Consider the following 23,396-nt stretch of genomic DNA (forward strand, 5'->3'; position numbering starts at 1 on the left):
GCTCCTGCGACCACTGCGCCCACGCTGCTTGGTCTCCACCCGCCGCCATCTTGCTTTTTCTCCCTCTCACTTTTCGCTGCTCCAAGATCCCTTTTTCCACCGCTCCACTCCTGGTCCAATCCATATACTGTCGGGGGGACCTTGCTGTCACCTTCCCACACTGGAAGCCGTCGAACAAGTGCCGTTGGGGCCCCTCTAGAGAGCCCAAAAGTCCGTTCCCAGCAGGAGCTGCCGAACGTGCGATCTATCCAGGCATGGCCGCAACCGGAAGTCCTTTGGTCACCTTTCCTAACACCCTCTTATGTGACTCAGTGTCAAATGTTGTCCAATAAGGTTTGATCCCGGCCCTGGGTCACTGTCCGTGTGGAGTTTGCACATTCTCCCCGTGTGTGCGGGGGTTTCACCCCCACAACCCAAAAATGTGCAGGGCAGGTGGATTGGCCACGCTAAATTGCCCCTTAATGGAAAAAAATTGTCCAATAATAAGTTTGAATTTATATAATATCTTTAATGTAGTAACGCATCTGTTACGGATGCCTGGAAAGCCCTCAAGAATGGCTAAGAGAGTGAACCAGACGCGTAACTTTTTAAAGTTTTGAGACTATGCTGAAAGATCGATTTGTTCCAGGAGCGATAATATAAGAAATAAGGTTAGCTTATAAACAAACTTTATTCAAACAAAAGAAAAGAAAACAATATTTAAACTTTTACTTCATTTCTCACACTAACAGATTACATGCAGCAACCTTAACACAACTTCCTATCAAACACCACTTTTCATGACAATACAACTCTCGTTCCACTTACACATGCAGGCAAAACAGCACTTGCATTGAGGAAGCAATTTTCTTCAGTTATGGACATTTGTTCAGAACCGTGGGCGGGATTCTCCCCTACCCGTCGGGGCGGGGAGGTCCCGGCGTGATGGAGTGGCGGGAACCACTCCGGCGTCGGGCCGCCCCAAAGGTGCGGAACTCCGCACCTTTAGGGGCCAAACCCTCACCTTGAGGGGCTAGCCCCGCGCCGGAGTGGTTTCCGCTCCACCGGCTGGCGGGAAAGGCCTTTGGCGCCACGCCAGCCGGGGCCGAAACGTCTTCGCCGAGCAACGCGGGTCCACGCATCCGCGGGAGCATCAGCGGCTGCTGACGTCATCCCCGCGCATGCGCTGGGGAGGGGGTCTCTTTCGCCTCTGCCATAGTGAAGACCATGGCGAAGGCGGAAGAAAAAGAGTGCCCCCACAGCACAGGCCCACCAGCGGATCGATGGGCCCCGATCGCGAGCCAGGCCACCGTGGGGGCACCCCCCGGGGCCAGATCGCCCCGCGCCCCCCCCCCCCCCCCAGGACTCCGGAGCCCGCCCGCGCCGCCTTGTCCCGCTGTTCAAAAGGTGGTTTGATTCACGCCGGCGGGACAGGCATTCCATCGCGGGCTGGAGAATCGGCGGGGGTGGGCCCGCCGCCCAGAGCGGCATGATTCCCGCCCCCGCCGCCCAGCGCGGCACGATTCCCGCCCCCGCCGCCCAGCGCGGCATGATTCCCGCCCCCGCCGCCCAGCGCGGCACGATTCCCGCCCCCGCCGCCCAGCGTGGCGCGATTCCCGCCCCCGCCGCCCAGCGTGGCGCGATTCCCGCCCCCGCCGCCCAGCGTGGCACGATTCCCGCCCCCCGCCGCCCAGCGCGGCATGATTCCCGCCCCCGCCGCCCAGCGCGGCACGATTCCCGCCCCCGCCGCCCAGCGCGGCACGATTCCCGCCCCCGCCGCCCAGCGCGGCATGATTCCCGCCCTCGCCGAATCTCTGGTGGCGGAGACTTCGGGACACGGCGAGGGCGGGATTCACGCCAGCCCCCGGCAATTCTCCGACCCGGCGGGGGGTCAGAGAATCCCGCCCCCTTTTCCAACAGCTTCTCTCCGGTTTTTTTCATGACCTCTTTGATGGCTGCTTACATCCTTCTCGTATAGCGGAGTTCATGGCCACTCTCAAGGCTGCTCACATCTTTCTCTGTTCCAAACTGATTCTCTCTCTCTCTATATACTCTACCCAGCCCTCCAAACAAAGGTCCTCCTCTGGACTGTCCAGACTGGAACAGACTATAATGGGCTGTTCGATTGTCCACACCCTTTTACACAAAGACCAGAGCTATGCCATTCATATGCAATTAATCTTCCATTGACGGGAAATGGGTCATCCAGCTCTGTAATAAGATAATGGCTGGTCATGAAGGAATGTCCTGGAAATTAATGGTTTCAGGTGAATTAACGTATGCATTCCCTAATGGGTTTAAGTCTGAATGGACCATGTGACTCAGCCAGGTGTGGGCCATTCCCTTTGAATCCGGGCTCAGAATATTTTCCGTCAGTCTGTTTATCCCTTAAATTGCCTACTACGCATTGGAAACCTCCCCCACTCCCCCATTTCTGGACCCAAGATCCTATTATCTCCCACATCTTGACACATCCCAAGGTACTTCACAGGAATGTTATAAAACAATAATCCTTCAAGTAAGGTGTTGAGTTTAGCTCACCTCTCAATTGGGGTAATGAGCTCAGAATCAAAAAGGGCTGCTTTGTCCTGGATGGTGTTGAGCTTCTTGAGTGTTGTTGGGGCTGCGCTCATCCAGGCAAGTGGAGAGTATTCCCTCACACTCCTGACTTGTGCCTTGTAGATGGTGGACAGGCTTTGGGGGGAGTCAGGAGGTGAGTTACTCTCCGCAGGATTCCCAGCCTCTGACCTGTTCTTGTAGCACAGTATTTATAATATGGCTCGTCAAGCTCAGCCTGGTCAATGGTAACCCCCACAATGGTGACGATACCCAGGCACCATAATGTGAATTGCACCATCCCATGGTGCAACCTGGATCTTTGCAGACTGCCAAAGGGTAGCGGGGATGGACAGAGGGGCTGTTTAGCACAGGGCTAAATCGCTGGCTTTGAAAGCAGACCCAGGCAGGCCAGCAGCGCGGTTCAATTCCCGCACCAGCCTCCCCGAACAGGCGCCGGAATGTGGCGACTAGGGGCTTTTCACAGTAACTTCATTGAAGCCTACTTGTGACAATAAATGATTTTCATTTTCAGAAGAGTGCCCCCGATGGGGTTACGGGGTAGTGGGATGGCACAGACTGCCACGTTCGAACAGCTACAGGGTGGGATCTGAACAAGACAGAGGCTGTTACCTGCCCGCAAGAGAATGACCTGGTCGTCCAATGGGAGCTCTGAGAAGTGTGGGATCCGTTTGGCCCACTCAACCAATGTGAAGAGTTGCTTGTCCGCTGCTTGGCAGATGTTGGTGACCGGGTCGTTGGGCTGGCAGAGAAAGAGGGAAGAGATTACAATTACACACGCACTGCATCAGGAACTCCTCCACCGCAAAAAGCCAAGAACGCACAAAAATAAAAAACCCAAGAACCAACCTTCAGTTCTATAACGTCTTTGAGATTTCACAAGGGAAAGAGGCCATTCAGCCCCTTGATTCTGTCCGTAACCCTCAATCCCATCACCCAGCAAAAAGCGAACACATTATCATTGGCCCCAACTGACACGCAGGCTCCAGTCTTTGTGGGATAGAGTTCCAGATTTCACTCATCTGAGTGAAGATACACTTTGTGGCACCAGCCAGGAATGGCCTGGCTTGATTGTGATAGCTGCTTGTTCCAGGCTTTTCCACAGCAGATTTTAATTTCTCATTCTGAACACGTTCATTAGATCATCACTCGCCTCCGAATTCGAGCTGCCTCACTGTGGTGATGGGCGAAGAGCAGCAGCTAATTACCAAGCAGGAGCGCACAGTCAGAAATGTGAAAGTAGCTGAGTATCTGTTTCAGGGATGATGACTGAGACAGGAATCGGCCAGCAGAGCGCAACCAACAACTCCAACATTTCAATCTATCACGTGAAAGGGCTTTTCCAGATCTCGTTTGAGAGACAGCACTTGCCTCTGTCAGAGTCAGTACTGAGGGAGTGCTGCACTGTCAGAGGGTCAGTACTGATGGAGTGCCGCACTGTCAAAAGGTCAGTACTGAGGGAGTGCCGCACTGTCAGAGGGTCAGTACTGAGGGAGTGCTGCACTGTCAGAGGGTCAGTACTGAGGGAGTGCTGCACTGTCAGAGGGTCAGTACTGAGGGAGTGCCGCACTGTCAGAGGGTCAGTACTGAGGGAGTGCTGCACTGTCAGAGGGTCAGTACTGAGGGAGTGCCGCACTGTCAGAGGGTCAGTACTGAGGGAGTGCCGCACTGTCAGAGGGTCAGTACTGAGGGAGTGCCGCACTGTCAGAGGGTCAGTACTGAGGGAGTGCCGCACTGTCAGAGGGTCAGTACTGAGGGAGTGCCGCACTGTCAGAGGGTCAGTACTGAGGGAGTGCCGCACTGTCAGAGGGTCAGTACTGAGGGAGTGCTGCACTGTCAGAGGGTCAGTACTGAGGGAGTGTCTCACTGTCAGAGGGTCAGTACTGAGGGAGCGCTGTACTGTCAGAGGGTCAGTACTGAGGGAGTGTCTCACTGTCAGAGGGTCAGTACTGAGGGAGTGCTGCACTGTCAGAGGGTCAGTACTGAGGGAGTGCTGCAGTGCCAGGGGGTCAGTACTTAGGGAGCGCCGCACTGTCAGAGGGTCAGTACTGAGGGAGTGTCTCACTGTCAGAGGGTCAGTACTGAGGGAGTGCTGTACTGTCAGAGGGTCAGTACTGAGGGAGTGCTGCACTGTCAGAGGGTCAGTATTGAGGGAGTGCTGCACTGTCAGAGGGTCAGTACTGAGGGAGTGCCGCACTGTCAGAGGGTCAGTACTGAGGGTGCGCCGCACTGTCAGAGGGTCAGTACTGAGGGAGTGTTGCACTGTCAGAGGGTCAGTACTGAGGGAGTGTTGCACTGTCAGAGGGTCAGTACTGAGGGAGTGCTGCACTGTCAGAGGGTCAGTACTGAGGGAGTGCTGCACTGTCAGAGGGTCAGTACTGAGGGAGAGCTGCATTGTTGGCACTGTGGGCACTGGAATTTATTGGCATGCAGTAGACCTACTCACCGAGCTGCTGGCCATGCTGAGATTCGAGTCGATGTAAGTCTCTGTCTTGGGCTCGACTGCCAGTTCTGCCTCCACTATCTTCTCCACCGGCATGTCTTCATTCGCACTGCTCGTCGACTCCACCTCGTTCTCATTCCTATCCTTACCTCGCTGTCTCTCCTCTTGTACTGCTGCAGGCGACAAAGGGGATAACTGTTGCGGGCCCAGTTCAACGTCACCCAAGAAACCTCCTCGCAGTATGAAAATATCTCAGACAGCATTCGTATTTCAGGATTCATTTTGCATTACATTCAACCCCCACCATCTGGCCTGGGCTTGCGAAATCCTACCAACTGAGACAATTCACACCTCTTTAACCTGTGATTATCCCTCTCTCCAGTTGCTCCGCCTGGACCTGTAAAGGCTTAAATACCTGCAAAGACTCGTATTCAAAGTATCGTCTTGCACCATTGACTTTGTCTATATATGTTTCTGGAACCCACCTCTTCATTCACCTGAGGAAGGAGCAGTGCTCCGAAAGCTAGTGATTCAAAACAAACCTGTTGGACTTTAACCTGGTGTTGTAAGAGTTCTTATTATTTCTGGAACGGCTTGATTCCATATTTCCATATTGTTGACTTTAATTGACATCATTTATTTTGCTTTTACCTGCTCTGATCTCCCTTTTGACTGTGCTGCCTGCTTGCATTTGCTCAGCATCCTTTGTTAAGCCTATTCAACCACAAAAGCATCAAAGACAATGTTCTCACCCCATGTCCACTAATAAGACTCAGTGGACAGTGTTCAGGAGGAGGAACCGAGGCCAATTACTACCTCACTCCATCGGGGGAACTTATACCTATGTAGTGCCTCTCCAGGTGAGGTCTTAGCACAGATCAGGAGAAGACCTAGTTCCCAGTGGAGCAGTAATTGCACCCCCGTTATCAGGAAAATCCAATGTTCTAATCCAGATTAAACAACTCAATTTTCAAGGGTGCAGGGACAGAGATAACCGAGAATTCAGACACAAATCACAGATTTTGAGGCAAGTGTTAAAAGAAACAGGAACCCTGACAGTGTAAACAGAGGCTCAGGCGGTTATATTAAATTCCTGGCAGGCCCCAGCTGAAGCAATACGGCCAATCCACTGCATCGTATTTCTGAAAGACATCAAGGCCTTGGAAAGGGTCTGGAGAGAATTTAACAAATGTTTCCAAGGATGAGGGTTTTCAGGAATGTGGGGAGGCAGGCAAACCTGCAATTGTTCAAAGAACAGAGAGATTTCGGAGCAGATTTAATGGAGTTGTTGAAAAATATGAAAGGTTTTGACAGTATATAATGAAAAACTCGTTCCAGTGATAGGAAGGTGGGAGCAGAGGGCACAGATTTAAGGTAATTAGCAAAAGAGCCAGCTCAGGAGATTAGCAAATGAGACCAAAGCAGTACACCAGATTTGGCCTCACCAAAGCTCTGAATTATTGGAGGAATATTTCTTCTCTGTTATCCACCGCAATCTATTTGCAACAGGCGAATATACCATGTGCTAGCTCAAGGCTTGCTGTATGGAGGGTGGACCCAGGGCATTATTTTAATGAGCAGGCGAGCATCACCCGGTCTCCTGGACAATATCTATCCACCAATCAACATCACAGAAACAGATTATCGGTCATTTTAACTTTGCTGTGTGGGATCTTTCTGTGCACAAATTTGCTGTATTTCCTACATGACAATAGCGACTACACTTCACAAATAACTCATTGGTGGGAAAGAGCTTTGAGATGACCAGTGATTGCAAAGAATGTTGTAAATATCCAATTCTTTCATTTTACTATATGTTCACTTTGTGATTCATCCAGAAAACATCTCCCCAATTGCTCAACATTCAAACAAAAATTCTATTCTTTCAATTTTCCAACCAATGTGATCAACTTCACACATCAGCACATTGTCTTCCATCCGCCACATTCTTGTCCATTCACTGAGCCTGTCTATATACCTGTCCATTCACTGAGCCGGTCTAGAAACCAGTCCATTCACTGAGCCGGTCTATATACCTGTCCATTCACTGAGCCTGTCTATATACCTATCCATTCACTGAGCCTGTCTATATACCTGTCCATTCACTGAGCCTGTCTATATACCTGTCCATTCACTGAGCCGGTCTACATACCTGTCCATTCACTGAGCCTGTCTATATACCTATCCATTCACTGAGCCTGTCTACATACCTGTCCATTCACTGAGCCGGTCTACATACCTGTCCATTCACTGAGCCGGTCTATATACCTGTCCATTCACTGAGCCTGTCTATATACCTGTCCATTCACTGAGTCTGTCTATATACCTGTCCATTCACTGAGCCTGTCTATATACCTGTCCATTCACTGAGCCGGTCTACATACCTGTCCATTCACTGAGCCGGTCTAGAAACCAGTCCATTCACTGAGCCGGTCTATATACCTGTCCATTCACTGAGCCTGTCTATATACCTGTCCATTCACTGAGCCTGTCTATATACCTGTCCATTCACTGAGCCTGTCTATACACCTGTCCATTCACTGAGCCGGTCTATATACCTGTCCATTCACTGAGCCTGTCTATATACCTGTCCATTCACTGAGTCTGTCTATATACCTGTCCATTCACTGAGCCTGTCTATATACCTGTCCATTCACTGAGCCGGTCTACATACCTGTCCATTCACTGAGCCGGTCTAGAAACCAGTCCATTCACTGAGCCGGTCTATATACCTGTCCATTCACTGAGCCTGTCTATATACCTGTCCATTCACTGAGCCTGTCTATATACCTGTCCATTCACTGAGCCTGTCTATATACCTGTCCATTCACTGAGCCGGTCTATATACCTGTCCATTCACTGAGCCTGTCTGTATACCTGTCCATTCACTGAGCCTGTCTGTATACCTGTCCATTCACTGAGCCTGTCTATATACCTGTTCATTCACTGAGTCTGTCTATATACCTGTCCATTCACTGAGCCTGTCTATATACCTGTCCATTCTCTGAGCCGGTCTATATACCTGTCCATTCTCTGAGCCGGTCTATATACCTGTCCATTCACTGAGCCGGTCAATATACCTGTCCATTCACTGAGCCTGTCTATATACCTGTCCATTCACTGAGCCGGTCTAGAAACCAGTCCATTCACTGAGCCGGTCGATATACCTGTCCATCCACCGAGCTGGCCTATATACCTGTCCATTCACTGAACCAGTCTATATACCTGTCCATTCACTGAGCCTGTCTATATACCTGTCCGTTCACTGAGCCTGTCTATATACCTGTACATTCACTGAGCCTGTCTATATACCTGTCCATTCACTGAGCCTGTCGATACACCTGTCCATTCCACGAGCCTGCAAATATACCTGTCTATATACCTGTCCATTCACTGAGCCTGTCTATATACCTGTCCATTCACTGAGCCTGTCTATATACCTGTCCATTCACTGAGCCTGTCTATATACCTGTCCATTCACTGAGCCTGTCTATATACCTGTCCATTCACTGAGCCTGTCTATATACCTGTCCATTCACTGAGCCTGTCTATATACCTGTCCATTCACTGAGCCGGTCTATATACCTGTCCATTCACTGAGCCTGTCTATATACCTGTCCATTCACTGAGCCGGTCTAGAAACCAGTCCATTCACTGAGCCGGTCCATATACCTGTCCATTCACTGAGCCTGTCTATATACCTGTCCATTCACTGAGCCTGTCTATATACCTGTCCATTCACTGAGCCGGTCTATATACCTGTCCATTCACTGAGCCTGTCTATATACCTGTCCATTCACTGAGCCGGTCTAGAAACCAGTCCATTCATTGAGCCGGTCTATATACCTGTCCATTCTCTGAGACTGTCGAAATACCTGTCTATATACCTGTCCATTCACTCAGCCGGTCTAGATACCTGTCCATTCACTGAGCCTGTCGATATACCTGTCTATATACCTGTCCATTCACTGAGCATGTCTATATACCTGTACATTCACTGAGCCTGTCTATATACCTGTCCATTCTCGGAGCCTGTCGAAATACCTGTCTATATACCTGTCCATTCACTCAGCCGGTCTATATACCTGTCCATTCACTGAGCCTGTCTATATGCCTGTCCATTTACTGAGCCTGTCTATATACCTGTCCATTCTATGAGCCTGTCGATTTACCTGTCTATATACCTGTCCATTCACTGAGCGGGTCTATATACCTGTCCATTCTCTAAGCCTGTCGATATACCTGTCTATATACCTGTTCATTCACTGAGCCTGTGAATATACCTGTCCATTCACTGAGCCGGTCTATATACCTGTTCATTCTCTGAGCCTGTCGATATACCTGTCTATATCCCTGTTCATTCGCTGAGCCTGTGTATATACCTGTCCATTCACTGAGCCTGTCTATATACCTGTCCATTCACTGAGCCTGTCTATATACCTGTCCATTCACTGAGCCTGTCTATATACCTGTCCATTCACTGAGCCGGTCTATATACCTGTCCATTCACTGAGCCTGTCTGTATACCTGTCCATTCACTGAGCCTGTCTATATACCTGTTCATTCACTGAGTCTGTCTATATACCTGTCCATTCACTGAGCCTGTCTATATACCTGTCCATTCTCTGAGCCGGTCTATATACTTGTCCATTCACTGAGCCTGTCTATATACCTGTCCATTCACTGAGCCTGTCTATATACCTGTCCATTCACTGAGCCTGTCTATATACCGGTCCATTCACTGAGCCGGTCGATATACCTGTCCATCCACCGAGCTGGCCTATATACCTGTCCATTCACTGAACCAGTCTATATACCTGTCCATTCACTGAGCCTGTCTATATACCTGTCCATTCACTGAGCCTGTCTATATACCTGTACATTCACTGAGCCTGTCTATATACCTGTCCATTCACTGAGCCTGTCGATACACCTGTCCATTCAACGAGCCTGCAAATATACCTGTCTATATACCTGTCCATTCACTGAGCCTGTCTATATACCTGTCCATTCACTGAGCCTGTCTATATACCTGTCCATTCACTGAGCCTGTCTATATACCTGTCCATTCACTGAGCCTGTCTATATACCTGTCCATTCACTGAGCCGGTCTATGTACCTGTCCATGCACTGAGTCTGTCTATATACCTGTCCATTCACTGAGCCGGTCTATATACCTGTCCATTCACTGAGCCTGTCTATATACCTGTCCATTCACTGAGCCTGTCTATATACCTGTCCATTCACTGAGCCTGTCTATATACCTGGCCATTCACTGAGCCTGTCTATATACCTGTCCATTCACTGAGCCTGTCTACATACCTGTCCATCCACTGAGCCTGTCTATATACCTGTCCATTCTATGAGCCTGTCGATTTACATGTCTATATACCTGTACATTCACTGAGCGGGTCTATATACCTGTCCATTCTCTAAGCCTGTCGATATACCTGTCTATATACCTGTTCATTCACTGAGCCTGTGTATATACCTGTCCATTCACTGTGCCGGTCTATATAGCTGTCCATTCACTGAGCCTGTCTATATACCTGTCCATTCTATGAGCCTGTCGATTTACCTGTCTATATACCTGTACATTCACTGAGCGGGTCTAAATAACTGTCCATTCTCTGAGCCTGTCGATATACCTGTCTATATACCTGTTCATTCACTGTGCCTGTCTATATACCTGTCCATTCACTGAGCCTGTCTATATACCTGTCCATTCCCTGAGCCTGTCTATATACCTGTCCATTCACTGAGCCTGTCTATATACCTGTCCATTCACTGAGACTGTCTATGTACCTGTCCATTCACTGAGCCTGTCTATATACCTGTCCAGTCTCTGAGCCTGTTGATATACCTGTCTATATACCTGTCCATTCACTGAGCCTGTCTATATACCTGTCCATTCACTGAGCCGGTCTATATACCTGTCCATTCACTGAGCCTGTCTATATACCTATCCATTCACTGAGCCGGTCTATATACCTGTCCATTCACTGAGTCTGTTTATATGCCTGTCCATTCACTGAGCCTGTCTATATACCTGTACATTCACTGAGCCTGTCTATATACCTGTCCAGTCTCTGAGCCTGTCGATAAACCTGTCCATATACCTGTCCAGTCACTGAGCCTGTCTATATACCTGTCCATTCACTGAGCCGGTCTATATACCTGTCCATTCACTGAGACTGTCTATATACCAATCCATTCACTGAGCCGGTCTATATACCTGTCTATATAACTGTCCATTCACTGAGTCTGTCTATATACCTGTCCATTCACTGAGCCTGTCAATATACCTGTCCATTCACTGAGCCTTTCTATATACCTGTCCATTCACTGAGCCGGTCTAGAAACCAGTCCATTCACTGAGCCGGTCTATATACCTGTCCATTCACTGAGCCGGTCTAGAAACCAGTCCATTCACTGAGCCTGTCTATATACCTGTCCATTCACTGAGCCTGTCTATATACCTGTCCGTTCACTGAGCCTGTCTATATACCTGTCCATTCACTGAGCCTGTAGATACACCTGTCCATTCACTGAGCCTGTAAATATACCTGTCTATATACCTGTCCATTCACTGAGCCTGTCTATATACCTGTCCATTCACTGAGACTGTCTATGTACCTGTCCATTCACTGAGCATGTCTATATACCTGTCCAGTCTCTGAGCCTGTCGATATACCTGTCTATATACCTGTCCATTCACTGAGCCTGCCTATATACCTGTCCATTCACTGAGCCGGTCTGTATACCTGTCCATTCACTGAGCCTGCCTATATACCTGTCCATTCACTGAGCCTGTCTATATACCTATCCATTCACTGAGCCGGTCTATATACCTGTCCATATAACTGTCCATTCACTGAGTCTGTCTATGTACCTGTCCATTCACTGAGCCTGTCTATATACCTGTCCATTCACTGAACCTGTCTATATACCTGTCCATTCACTGAGCCTGTCTATATACCTGACCATTCACTGAGCCTGTCTATATACCTGTCCATTCACTGAGCCGGTCTATATACCTGTCCATTCACTGAGCCTGTCGATACACCTGTCCATTCACTGAGCCTGTAAATATACCTGTCTATATACCTGTCCATTCACTGAGCCTGTCTATATACCTGTCCATTCACTGAGACTGTCTATGTACCTGTCCATTCACTGAGCCTGTCTATATACCTGTCCAGTCTCTGAGCCTGTTGATATACCTGTCTATATACCTGTCCATTCACTGAGCCTGTCTATATACCTGTCCATTCACTGAGCCGGTCTATATACCTGTCCATTCACTGAGCCTGTCTATATACCTATCCATTCACTGAGCCGGTCTATATACCTGTCTATATACCTGTCCATTCACTGAGTCTGTTTATATGCCTGTCCATTCACTGAGCCTGTCTATATACCTGTACATTCACTGAGCCTGTCTATATACCTGTCCAGTCTCTGAGCCTGTCGATAAACCTGTCCATATACCTGTCCATTCACTGAGCCTGTCTGTATACCTGTCCATTCACTGAGCCTGTCTATATACCTGTCCATTCACTGAGCCTGTCTATATACCTGTCCATTCACTGAGCCTGTCTATATACCTGTCCATTCACTGAGCCTGTCTATATACCTGTCCATTCACTGAGTCTGTCTATATACCTGTCCATTCACTGAGCCTGTCTATATACCTGTCCATTCACTGAGCCTGTCTATATATCTGTCCATTCACTGAGCCGGTCTATGTACCTGTCCATTCACTGAGTCTGTCTATATACCTGTCCATTCACTGAGCCGGTCTATATACCTGTCCATTCACTGAGCCTGTCTATATACCTGTCCATTCACTGAGCCTGTCTATATACCTGTCCATTCACTGAGCCTGTCTATATACCTGGCCATTCACTGAGCCTGTCTATATACCTGTCCATTCACTGAGCCTGTCTACATACCTGTCCATCCACTGAGCCTGTCTATATACCTGTCCATTCTATGAGCCTGTCGATTTGCATGTCTATATACCTGTCCATTCTCTGAGCGGGTCTATATACCTGTCCATTCTCTAAGCCTGTCGATATACCTGTCTATATACCTGTTCTTTCACTGAGCCTGTGTATATACCTGTCCATTCACTGAGCCGGTCTATATACCTGTCCATTCACTGAGCCGGTCTATATACCTGTCCATTCACTGAGCCTGTCTATATACCTATCCATTCACTGAGCCGGTCTATATACCTGTCTATATAACTGTCCATTCACTGAGTCTGTCTATATACCTGTCCATTCACTGAGCCTGTCTATATACCTGTCCATTCACTGAGCCTGTCTATATACCTGTCCATTCACTGAGACTGTCTATGTACCTGTCCATTCACTGAGCCTGTCTATATACCTGTCCAGTCTCTGAGCCTGTCGATATACCTGTCTATATACCTGTCCATTCACTGAGCCTGTCTATATACCTGTCCATTCACTGAGCCGGTCTGTATACCTGTCCATTCACTGAGCCGGTCTATATACCTGTCTATATAACTGTCCATTCACTGAGTCTGTCTATGTACCTGTCCATTCACTGAGCCTGTCTATATACCTGTCCATTCACTGAACCTGTCTATATACCTGTCCATTCACTGAGCCGGTCTATGTACCTGTCCATTCACTGAGCCTGTCTATATACCTGTCCATTCACTGAACCTGTCTATATACCTGTCCATTCACTGAGCCTGTCTATATACCTGTCCATTCACTGAACCTGTCTATATACCTGTCCATTCACTGAGCCGGTCTATGTACCTGTCCATTCACTGAGCCTGTCTATATACCTGTCCATTCACTGAACCTGTCTATATACCTGTCCATTCACTGAGCCTGTCTATATACCTGACCATTCACTGAGCCTGTCTATATACCTGTCCATTCACTGAGCCGGTCTATATACCTATCCATTCACTGAGCCTGTCGATACACCTGTCCATTCACTGAGCCTGTAAATATACCTATCCATTCACTGAGCCTGTCGATACACCTGTCCATTCACTGAGCCTGTAAATATACCTGTCTATATACCTGTCCATTCACTGAGCCTTTCTATGTACCTGTCCATTCACTGAGCCTGTCTATATACCTGTCCAGTCTCTGAGCCTGTTGATATACCTGTCGAAATACCTGTCCATTCACTGAGTCTGTCGAAATACCTGTCCATTCACTGAGCCGGTCTATATCCCTGTCCATTCACTGAGCCTGTCTATATACCTATCCATTCACTGAGCCGGTCTATATACCTGTCCATATAACTGTCCATTCACTGAGTCTGTCTATGTACCTGTCCATTCACTGAGCCTGTCTATATACCTGTCCATTCACTGAACCTGTCTATATACCTGTCCATTCACTGAGCCTGTCTATATACCTGACCATTCACTGAGCCTGTCTATATACCTGTCCATTCACTGAGCCGGTCTATATACCTGTCCATTCACTGAGCCTGTCGATACACCTGTCCATTCACTGAGCCTGTAAATATACCTGTCTATATACCTGTCCATTCACTGAGCCTGTCTATATACCTGTCCATTCACTGAGACTGTCTATGTACCTGTCCATTCACTGAGCCTGTCTATATACCTGTCCAGTCTCTGAGCCTGTTGATATACCTGTCTATATACCTGTCCATTCACTGAGCCTGTCTATATACCTGTCCATTCACTGAGCCGGTCTATATACCTGTCCATTCACTGAGCCTGTCTATATACCTATCCATTCACTGAGCCGGTCTATATACCTGTCTATATACCTGTCCATTCACTGAGTCTGTTTATATGCCTGTCCATTCACTGAGCCTGTCTATATACCTGTACATTCACTGAGCCTGTCTATATACCTGTCCAGTCTCTGAGCCTGTCGATAAACCTGTCCATATACCTGTTCATTCACTGAGCCTGTCTGTATACCTGTCCATTCACTGAGCCGGTCTATATACCTGTCCATTCACTGAGCCTGTCTATATACCTATCCATTCACTGAGCCGGTCTATATACCTGTCTATGTAACTGTCTATTCACTGAGTCTGTCTATATACCTGTCCATTCACTGAGCCTGTCTATATACCTGTCCATTCACTGAGCCTGTCTATATACCTGTCCATTCACTGAGCCTGTCTATATACCTGTCCATTCACTGAGCCTGTCTATATACCTGTCCATTCACTGAGCCTGTCTATACACCTGTCCATTCACTGAGCCTGTCTATATACCTGTCCATTCACTGAGCCTGTCTATATCCATTCACTGAGTCTGTCTATAAACCTGTCCATTCACTGAGCCCATCTATATACCTGTTCATTCACTGAGCCTGTCTACATACCTGTCCATTCACTGAGCCTGTCTACATACCTGTTCATTCATTGAGCCTGTCTACATACCTGTCCATTCACTGAGCCTGTCTATATACCTGTCCATTCACTGAGCCTGTCAATATACCTGTCCATTCACTGAGTCTGTCTATATACCTGTCCATTCACTGAGCCTGTCTATATACCTGCCCATTCACTGAGTCTGTCTATATGCCTGTCCATTCACTGAGCCTGTCTATATACCTGTCCATTCACTGAGCCAGTCTATATACCTGTCCATTCACGGAGCCTGTCTATATACCTGTCCATTCACTGAGCCTGTCTATATACCTATCCATTCACTGAGCCTGTCTATATACCTGTCCATTCACTGAGACTGTCTATGTACCTGTCCATTCACTGAGCCTGTCTATATACCTGTCCAGTCTCTGAGCCTGTTGATATACCTGTCTATATACCTGTCCATTCACTGAGCCTGTCTATATACCTGTCCATTCACTGAGCCGGTCTATATACCTGTCCATTCACTGAGCCTGTCTATATACCTATCCATTCACTGAGCCGGTCTATATACCTGTCTATATACCTGTCCATTCACTGAGTCTGTTTATATGCCTGTCCATTCACTGAGCCTGTCTATATACCTGTACATTCACTGAGCCTGTCTATATACCTGTCCAGTCTCTGAGCCTGTCGATAAACCTGTCCATATACCTGTCCATTCACTGAGCCTGTCTATATACCTGTCCATTCACTGAGCCGGTCTATATACCTGTCCATTCACTGAGCCTGTCTATATACCTATCCATTCACTGAGCCGGTCTATATACCTGTCTATATAACTGTCCATTCACTGAGTCTGTCTATATACCTGTCCATTCACTGAGCCTGTCTATATACCTGTCCATTCACTGAGCCTGTCTATATACCTATCCATTCACTGAGCCGGTCTATATACCTGTCTATATAACTGTCCATTCACGGAGTCTGTCTATATACCTGTCCATTCACTGAGCCGGTCTATATACCTGTCCATTCACTGAGCCTGTCAATATACCTGTCCATTGACTGAGTCTGTCTATATACCTGTCCATTCACTGAGCCTGTCTATATACCTGCCCATTCACTGAGTCTGTCTATATACCTGTCCATTCACTGAGCCTGTCTATATACCTGTCCATTCACTGAGCCAGTCTATATACCTGTCCATTCACGGAGCCTGTCTACATACCTGTCCATTCACTGAACTTGTCTATATACCTGTCCATTCACTGTGCCGGTCTATATACTTGTCTATTCACTGAGCCTGTCTATATACCTGTCCATTCACTGAGCCTGTCTATATACCTGTCCATTCACTGAGCCGGTCTATATACCTGTTCATTCTCTGAGCCTGTCGATATACCTGTCTATATACCTGTTCATTCACTGAGCCTGTGTATATACCTGTCCATTCACTGAGCCTGTCTATATACCTGTCCATTCACTGAGCCTGTCTATATACCTGTCCATTCACTGAGCCTGTCTATATACCTGTCCATTCACTGAGCCGGTCTATATACCTGTCCATTCACTGAGCCTGTCTGTATACCTGTCCATTCACTGAGCCTGTCTGTATACCTGTCCATTCACTGAGCCTGTCCATATACCTGTTCATTCACTGAGTCTGTCTATATACCTGTCCATTCACTGAGCCTGTCTATATACCTGTCCATTCTCTGAGCCGGTCTATATACTAGTCCATTCACTGAGCCTGTCTATATACCTGTCAATTCACTGAGCCTGTCTATATACCTGTCCATTCACTGAGCCTGTCTATATACCGGTCCATTCACTGAGCCGGTCGATATACCTGTCCATCCACCGAGCTGGCCTATATACCTGTCCATTCACTGAACCAGTCTATATACCTGTCCATTCACTGAGCCTGTCTATATACCTGTCCGTTCACTGAGCCTGTCTATATACCTGTCCATTCACTGAGCCTGTCTATATACCTGTCCATTCACTGAGCCTGTCTATATACTTGTCCATTCACTGAGCCTGTCGATACACCTGTCCATTCACTGAGCCTGCAAATATACCTGTCTATATACCTGTCCATTCACTGAGCCTGTCTATATACCTGTCCATTCACTGAGCCTGTCTATATACCTGTCCATTCACTGAGCCTGTCTATATACCTGTCCATTCACTGAGCCTGTCTATATACCTGTCCATTCACTGAGCCTGTCTGTATACCTGTCGATTCACTGAGCCTGTCTATATACCTGTCCATTCACTGAGCCTGTCTATATACCTGTCCATTCACTGAGCCAGTCTATCTTCCTGTCCATTCACTGAGTCTGTCTATATACCTGTCCATTCACTGAGCCTGTCTATATACCTGTCCATTCACTGAGCCTGTCTATATATCTGTCCATTCACTGAGCCGGTCTATGTACCTGTCCATTCACTGAGTCTGTCTATATACCTGTCCATTCACTGAGCCGGTCTATATACCTGTCCATTCACTGAGCCTGTCTATATTCCTGTCCATTCACTGAGCCTGTCTATATACCTGTCCATTCACTGAGCCTGTCTATATACCTGGCCATTCACTGAGCCTGTCTATATACCTGTCCATTCACTGAGCCTGTCTACATACCTGTCCATCCACTGAGCCTGTCTATATACCTGTCCATTCTATGAGCCTGTCGATTTACATGTCTATATACCTGTACATTCACTGAGCGGGTCTATATACCTGTCCATTCTCTAAGCCTGTCGATATACCTGTCTATATACCTGTTCATTCACTGAGCCTGTCGATATACCTGTCCATTCACTGAGCCGGTCTATATACCTGTCCATTCACTGAGCCTGTCTATATACCTGTCCATTCTATGAGCCTGTCAATTTACCTGTCTATATACCTGTACATTCACTGAGCGGGTCTAAATAACTGTCCATTCTCTGAGCCTGTCGATATACCTGTCTATATACCTGTTCATTCACTGAGCCTGTCTATATACCTGTCCATTCACTGAGCCTGTCTATATACCTGTCCATTCCCTGAGCCTGTCTATATACCTGTCCATTCACTGAGCCTGTCTATATACCTGTCCATTCACTGAGACTGTCTATGTACCTGTCCATTCACTGAGCCTGTCTATATACCTGTCCAGTCTCTGAGCCTGTTGATATACCTGTCTATATACCTGTCCATTCACTGAGCCTGTCTATATACCTGTCCATTCACTGAGCCGGTCTATATACCTGTCCATTCACTGAGCCTGTCTATATACCTATCCATTCACTGAGCCGGTCTATATACCTGTCTATATACCTGTCCATTCACTGAGTCTGTTTATATGCCTGTCCATTCACTGAGCCTGTCTATATACCTGTACATTCACTGAGCCTGTCTATATACCTGTCCAGTCTCTGAGCCTGTCGATAAACCTGTCCATATACCTGTCCATTCACTGAGCCTGTCTATATACCTGTCCATTCACTGAGCCGGTCTATATACCTGTCCATTCACTGAGCCTGTCTATATACCTATCCATTCACTGAGCCGGTCTATATACCTGTCTATATACCTGTCCATTCACTGAGTCTGTTTATATGCCTGTCCATTCACGGAGCCTGTCTATATACCTGTACATTCACTGAGCCTGTCTATATACCTGTCCAGTCTCTGAGCCTGTCGATAAACCTGTCCATATACCTGTCCATTCACTGAGCCTGTCTATATACCTGTCCATTCACTGAGCCGGTCTATATACCTGTCCATTCACTGAGCCTGTCTATATACCTATCCATTCACTGAGCCGGTCTATATACCTGTCTATATAACTGTCCATTCACTGAGTCTGTCTATATACCTGTCCATTCACTGAGCCTGTCTATATACCTGTCCATTCACTGAGCCTGTCTATATACCTGTCCATTCACTGAGCCGGTCTAGAAACCAGTCCATTCACTGAGCCTGTCTATATACCTGTCCATTCACTGAGCCTGTCGATACACCTGTCAATATACCTGACCATTCACTGAGCCTGTCTATATACCTGTCCATTCACTGAGCCTGTCTATATACCTGTCCATTCACTGAGCCGGTCTATATACCTGTCCATTCACTGAGCCTGTCGATACACCTGTCCATTCACTGAGCCTGTAAATATACCTGTCTATATACCTGTCCATTCACTGAGCCTGTCTATATACCTGTCCATTCACTGTGACTGTCTATGTACCTGTCCATTCACTGAGCCTGTCTATATACCTGTCCAGTCTTTGAGCCTGTTGATATACCTGTCTATATACCTGTCCATTCACTGAGCCTGTCTATATACCTGTCCATTCACTGAGCCGGTCTATATACCTGTCGATTCACTGAACCTGTCTATATACCTGTCCATTCACTGAGCCTGTCTATATAGCTGTCCGTTCACTGAGCCTGTCTATATACCTGTCCATTCACTGAGCCTGTCTATATACCTGTCCATTCTATGAGCCTGTCGATTTACCTGTCTATATACCTGTACATTCACTGAGCGGGTCTAAATAACTGTCCATTCTCTGAGCCTGTCGATATACCTGTCTATATACCTGTCCATTCACTGAGCCTGTCTATATACCTGTCCATTCACTGAGCCTGTCTATATACCTGTCCATTCCCTGAGCCTGTCTATATACCTGTCCATTCACTGAGCCTGTCTATATACCTGTCCATTCACTGACACTGTCTATGTACCTGTCCATTCACTGAGCCTGTCTATATACCTGTCCAGTCTCTGAGCCTGTTGATATACCTGTCTATATACCTGTCCATTCACTGAGCCTGTCTATATACCTGTCCATTCACTGAGCCGGTCTATATAACTGTCCATTCACTGAGCCTGTCTATATACCTATCCATTCACTGAGCCGGTCTATATACCTGTCTATATACCTGTCCATTCACTGAGTCTGTTTATATGCCTGTCCATTCACTGAGCCTGTCTATATACCTGTACATTCACTGAGCCTGTCTATATACCTGTCCAGTCTCTGAGCCTGTCGATAAACCTGTCCATATACCTGTCCATTCACTGAGCCTGTCTATATACCTGTCCATTCACTGAGCCGGTCTATATACCTGTCCATTCACTGAGCCTGTCTATATACCTATCCATTCACTGAGCCGGTCTATATACCTGTCTATATACCTGTCCATTCACTGAGCCGGTCTATATACCTGTCCATTCACTGAGCCTGTCTATATACCTATCCATTCACTGAGCCGGTCTATATACCTGTCTATATAACTGTCCATTCACTGAGTCTGTCTATATACCTGTCCATTCACTGAGCCTGTCTATATACCTGTCCATTCACTGAGCCTGTCTATATACCTGTCCATTCACTGAGCCGGTCTAGAAACCAGTCCATTCACTGAGCCTGTCTATATACCTGTCCATTCACTGAGCCTGTCGATACACCTGTCAATATACCTGACCATTCACTGAGCCTGTCTATATACCTGTCCATTCACTGAGCCTGTCTATATACCTGTCCATTCACTGAGCCGGTCTATATACCTGTCCATTCACTGAGCCTGTCGATACACCTGTCCATTCACTGAGCCTGTAAATATACCTGTCTATATACCTGTCCATTCACTGAGCCTGTCTATATACCTGTCCATTCACTGTGACTGTCTATGTACCTGTCCATTCACTGAGCCTGTCAATATACCTGTCCAGTCTTTGAGCCTGTTGATATACCTGTCTATATACCTTTCCATTCACTGAGCCTGTCTATATACCTGTCCATTCACTGAGCCGGTCTATATACCTGTCGATTCACTGAACCTGTCTATATACCTGTCCATTCACTGAGCCTGTCTATATAGCTGTCCGTTCACTGAGCCTGTCTATATACCTGTCCATTCACTGAGCCTGTCTATATACCTGTCCATTCACTGAGCCTGTTGATACACCTGTCCATTCACTGAGCCTGTAAATATACCTGTCTATATACCTGTCCATTCACTGAGACTGTCTATTTACCTGTCCATTCACTGAGCCTGTCTATATACCTGTCCAGTCTCTGAGCCTGTCGATATACCTGTCTATATACCTGTCCATTCACTGAGCCTGTCTATATACCTGTCCATTCACTGAGCCAGTCAATATACCTGTCCATTCACTGAGCCTGTCTATATACCTATCCATTCAATGAGCCGGTCTATATATCTGTCTATATACCTGTCCATTCACTGAGTCTGTCTATATACCTGTCCATTCACTGAGCCTGTCTATATACCTGTCCGTTCACTGAGCCTGTCTATATACCTGTCCAGTCTCTGAGCCTGTCGATAAACCTGTCTCTATACCTGTCCATTCACTGAGCCTGTCTATATACCTGTCCATTCACTGAGCCGGTCTATATACCTGTCCATTCACTGAGCCTGTCTATATCCCTATCCATTCACTGAGCCGGTTTATATACCTGTCTATAAAACTGTCCATTCACTGAGTCTGTCTATATACCTGTCCATTCACTGAGCCTGTCTATATACCAGTCCATTCACTGAGCCTGTCGATACACCTGTCCATTCACTGAGACTGTCTATGTACCTGTCCATTCACTGAGCCTGTCTATATACCTGTCCATTCACTGAGCCTGTCTATATACCTGTCCATTCACTGAGTCTGTCTCGGTCCATTCACTGAGCCTGTCTATATACATGTCCGTTCACTGAGCCTGTCTATATACCTGTCCATTCACTGAGCCTGTCTATATACCTGTCCATTCACTGAGCCTGTCGATACACCTGTCCATTCATTGAGCCTGTAAATATACCTGTCTATATACCTGTCCATTCACTGAGCCTGTCTATATACCTGTCCATTCACTGAGCCTGTCTATATACCTGTCCATTCACTGAGCCTGTCAATATACCTGTCCATTCACTGAGCCTGTCTATATACCTGTCCATTCACTGAGCCTGTCTATATACCTGTCCATTCGCTGAGTCTGTCTATATACCTGTCCATTCACTGAGCCTGTCTATATACCTGTCCATTCACTGAGCCGGTCTATGTACCTGTCCATTCACTGAGGGGGTCTATGTACCTGTCCATTCACTGAGCCTGTCTATATACCTGTCCATTCACTGAGCCTGTCTCAATACCTGTCCATTCACTGAGTCTGTCTATATACCTGTCCATTCACTGAACCAGTCTATATACCTATCCATTCACTGAGCCGGTCTATATACCTGTCTATATACCTGTCCATTCACTGAGTCTGTTTATATGCCTGTCCATTCACTGAGCCTGTCTATATACCTGTACATTCACTGAGCCTGTCTATATACCTGTCCAGTCTCTGAGCCTGTCGATAAACCTGTCCATATACCTGTCCATTCACTGAGCCTGTCTATATACCTGTCCATTCACTGAGCCTGTCTATATACCTGTCCATTCACTGAGACTGTCTATGTACCTGTCCATTCACTGAGCCTGTCTATATACCTGTCCAGTCTCTGAGCCTGTTGATATACCTGTCTATATACCTGTCCATTCACTGAGCCTGTCTATATACCTGTCCATTCACTGAGCCGGTCTATATACCTGTCCATTCACTGAGCCTGTCTATATACCTATCCATTCACTGAGCCGGTCTATATACCTGTCTATATACCTGTCCATTCACTGAGTCTGTTTATATGCCTGTCCATTCACTGAGCCTGTCTATATACCTGTACATTCACTGAGCCTGTCTATATACCTGTCCAGTCTCTGAGCATGTCGATAAACCTGTCCATATACCTGTCCATTCACTGAGCCTGTCTATATACCTGTCCATTCACTGAGCCTGTCTATATACCTATCCATTCACTGAGCCGGTCTATATACCTGTCTATATACCTGTCCATTCACTGAGTCTGTTTATATGCCTGTCCATTCACGGAGCCTGTCTATATACCTGTACATTCACTGAGCCTGTCTATATACCTGTCCAGTCTCTGAGCCTGTCGATAAACCTATCCATATACCTGTCCATT

General features: G+C 47.1%; 1 protein-coding gene across 6 annotated transcripts in view; it reads right to left on the bottom strand.

The window, feature by feature from the left end:
- The window catches only part of LOC140399363 (retinoic acid receptor RXR-alpha-A), a 348,218-nt gene that overhangs the window by 29,769 nt on the left and 295,053 nt on the right, over positions 1-23,396 (bottom strand). For 5 of the 6 annotated variants that reach the window (XM_072488940.1, XM_072488936.1, XM_072488937.1 and 2 more), the window contains exons 5-6: positions 5,003-5,172; positions 3,169-3,298 (exon numbers count right to left, since the gene is read on the bottom strand). In XM_072488940.1, coding sequence (XP_072345041.1) covers positions 3,169-3,298; positions 5,003-5,172 — 300 coding nt within the window. The remainder of the gene's footprint in view (positions 1-3,168; positions 3,299-5,002; positions 5,173-23,396) is intronic. The other variant, XM_072488939.1, reaches the window with a different exon arrangement.

The sequence above is a fragment of the Scyliorhinus torazame genome, chromosome 22 (genome assembly GCF_047496885.1).
Source record: "Scyliorhinus torazame isolate Kashiwa2021f chromosome 22, sScyTor2.1, whole genome shotgun sequence".
NCBI classification, from domain to species: Eukaryota; Metazoa; Chordata; class Chondrichthyes; order Carcharhiniformes; family Scyliorhinidae; genus Scyliorhinus; species Scyliorhinus torazame.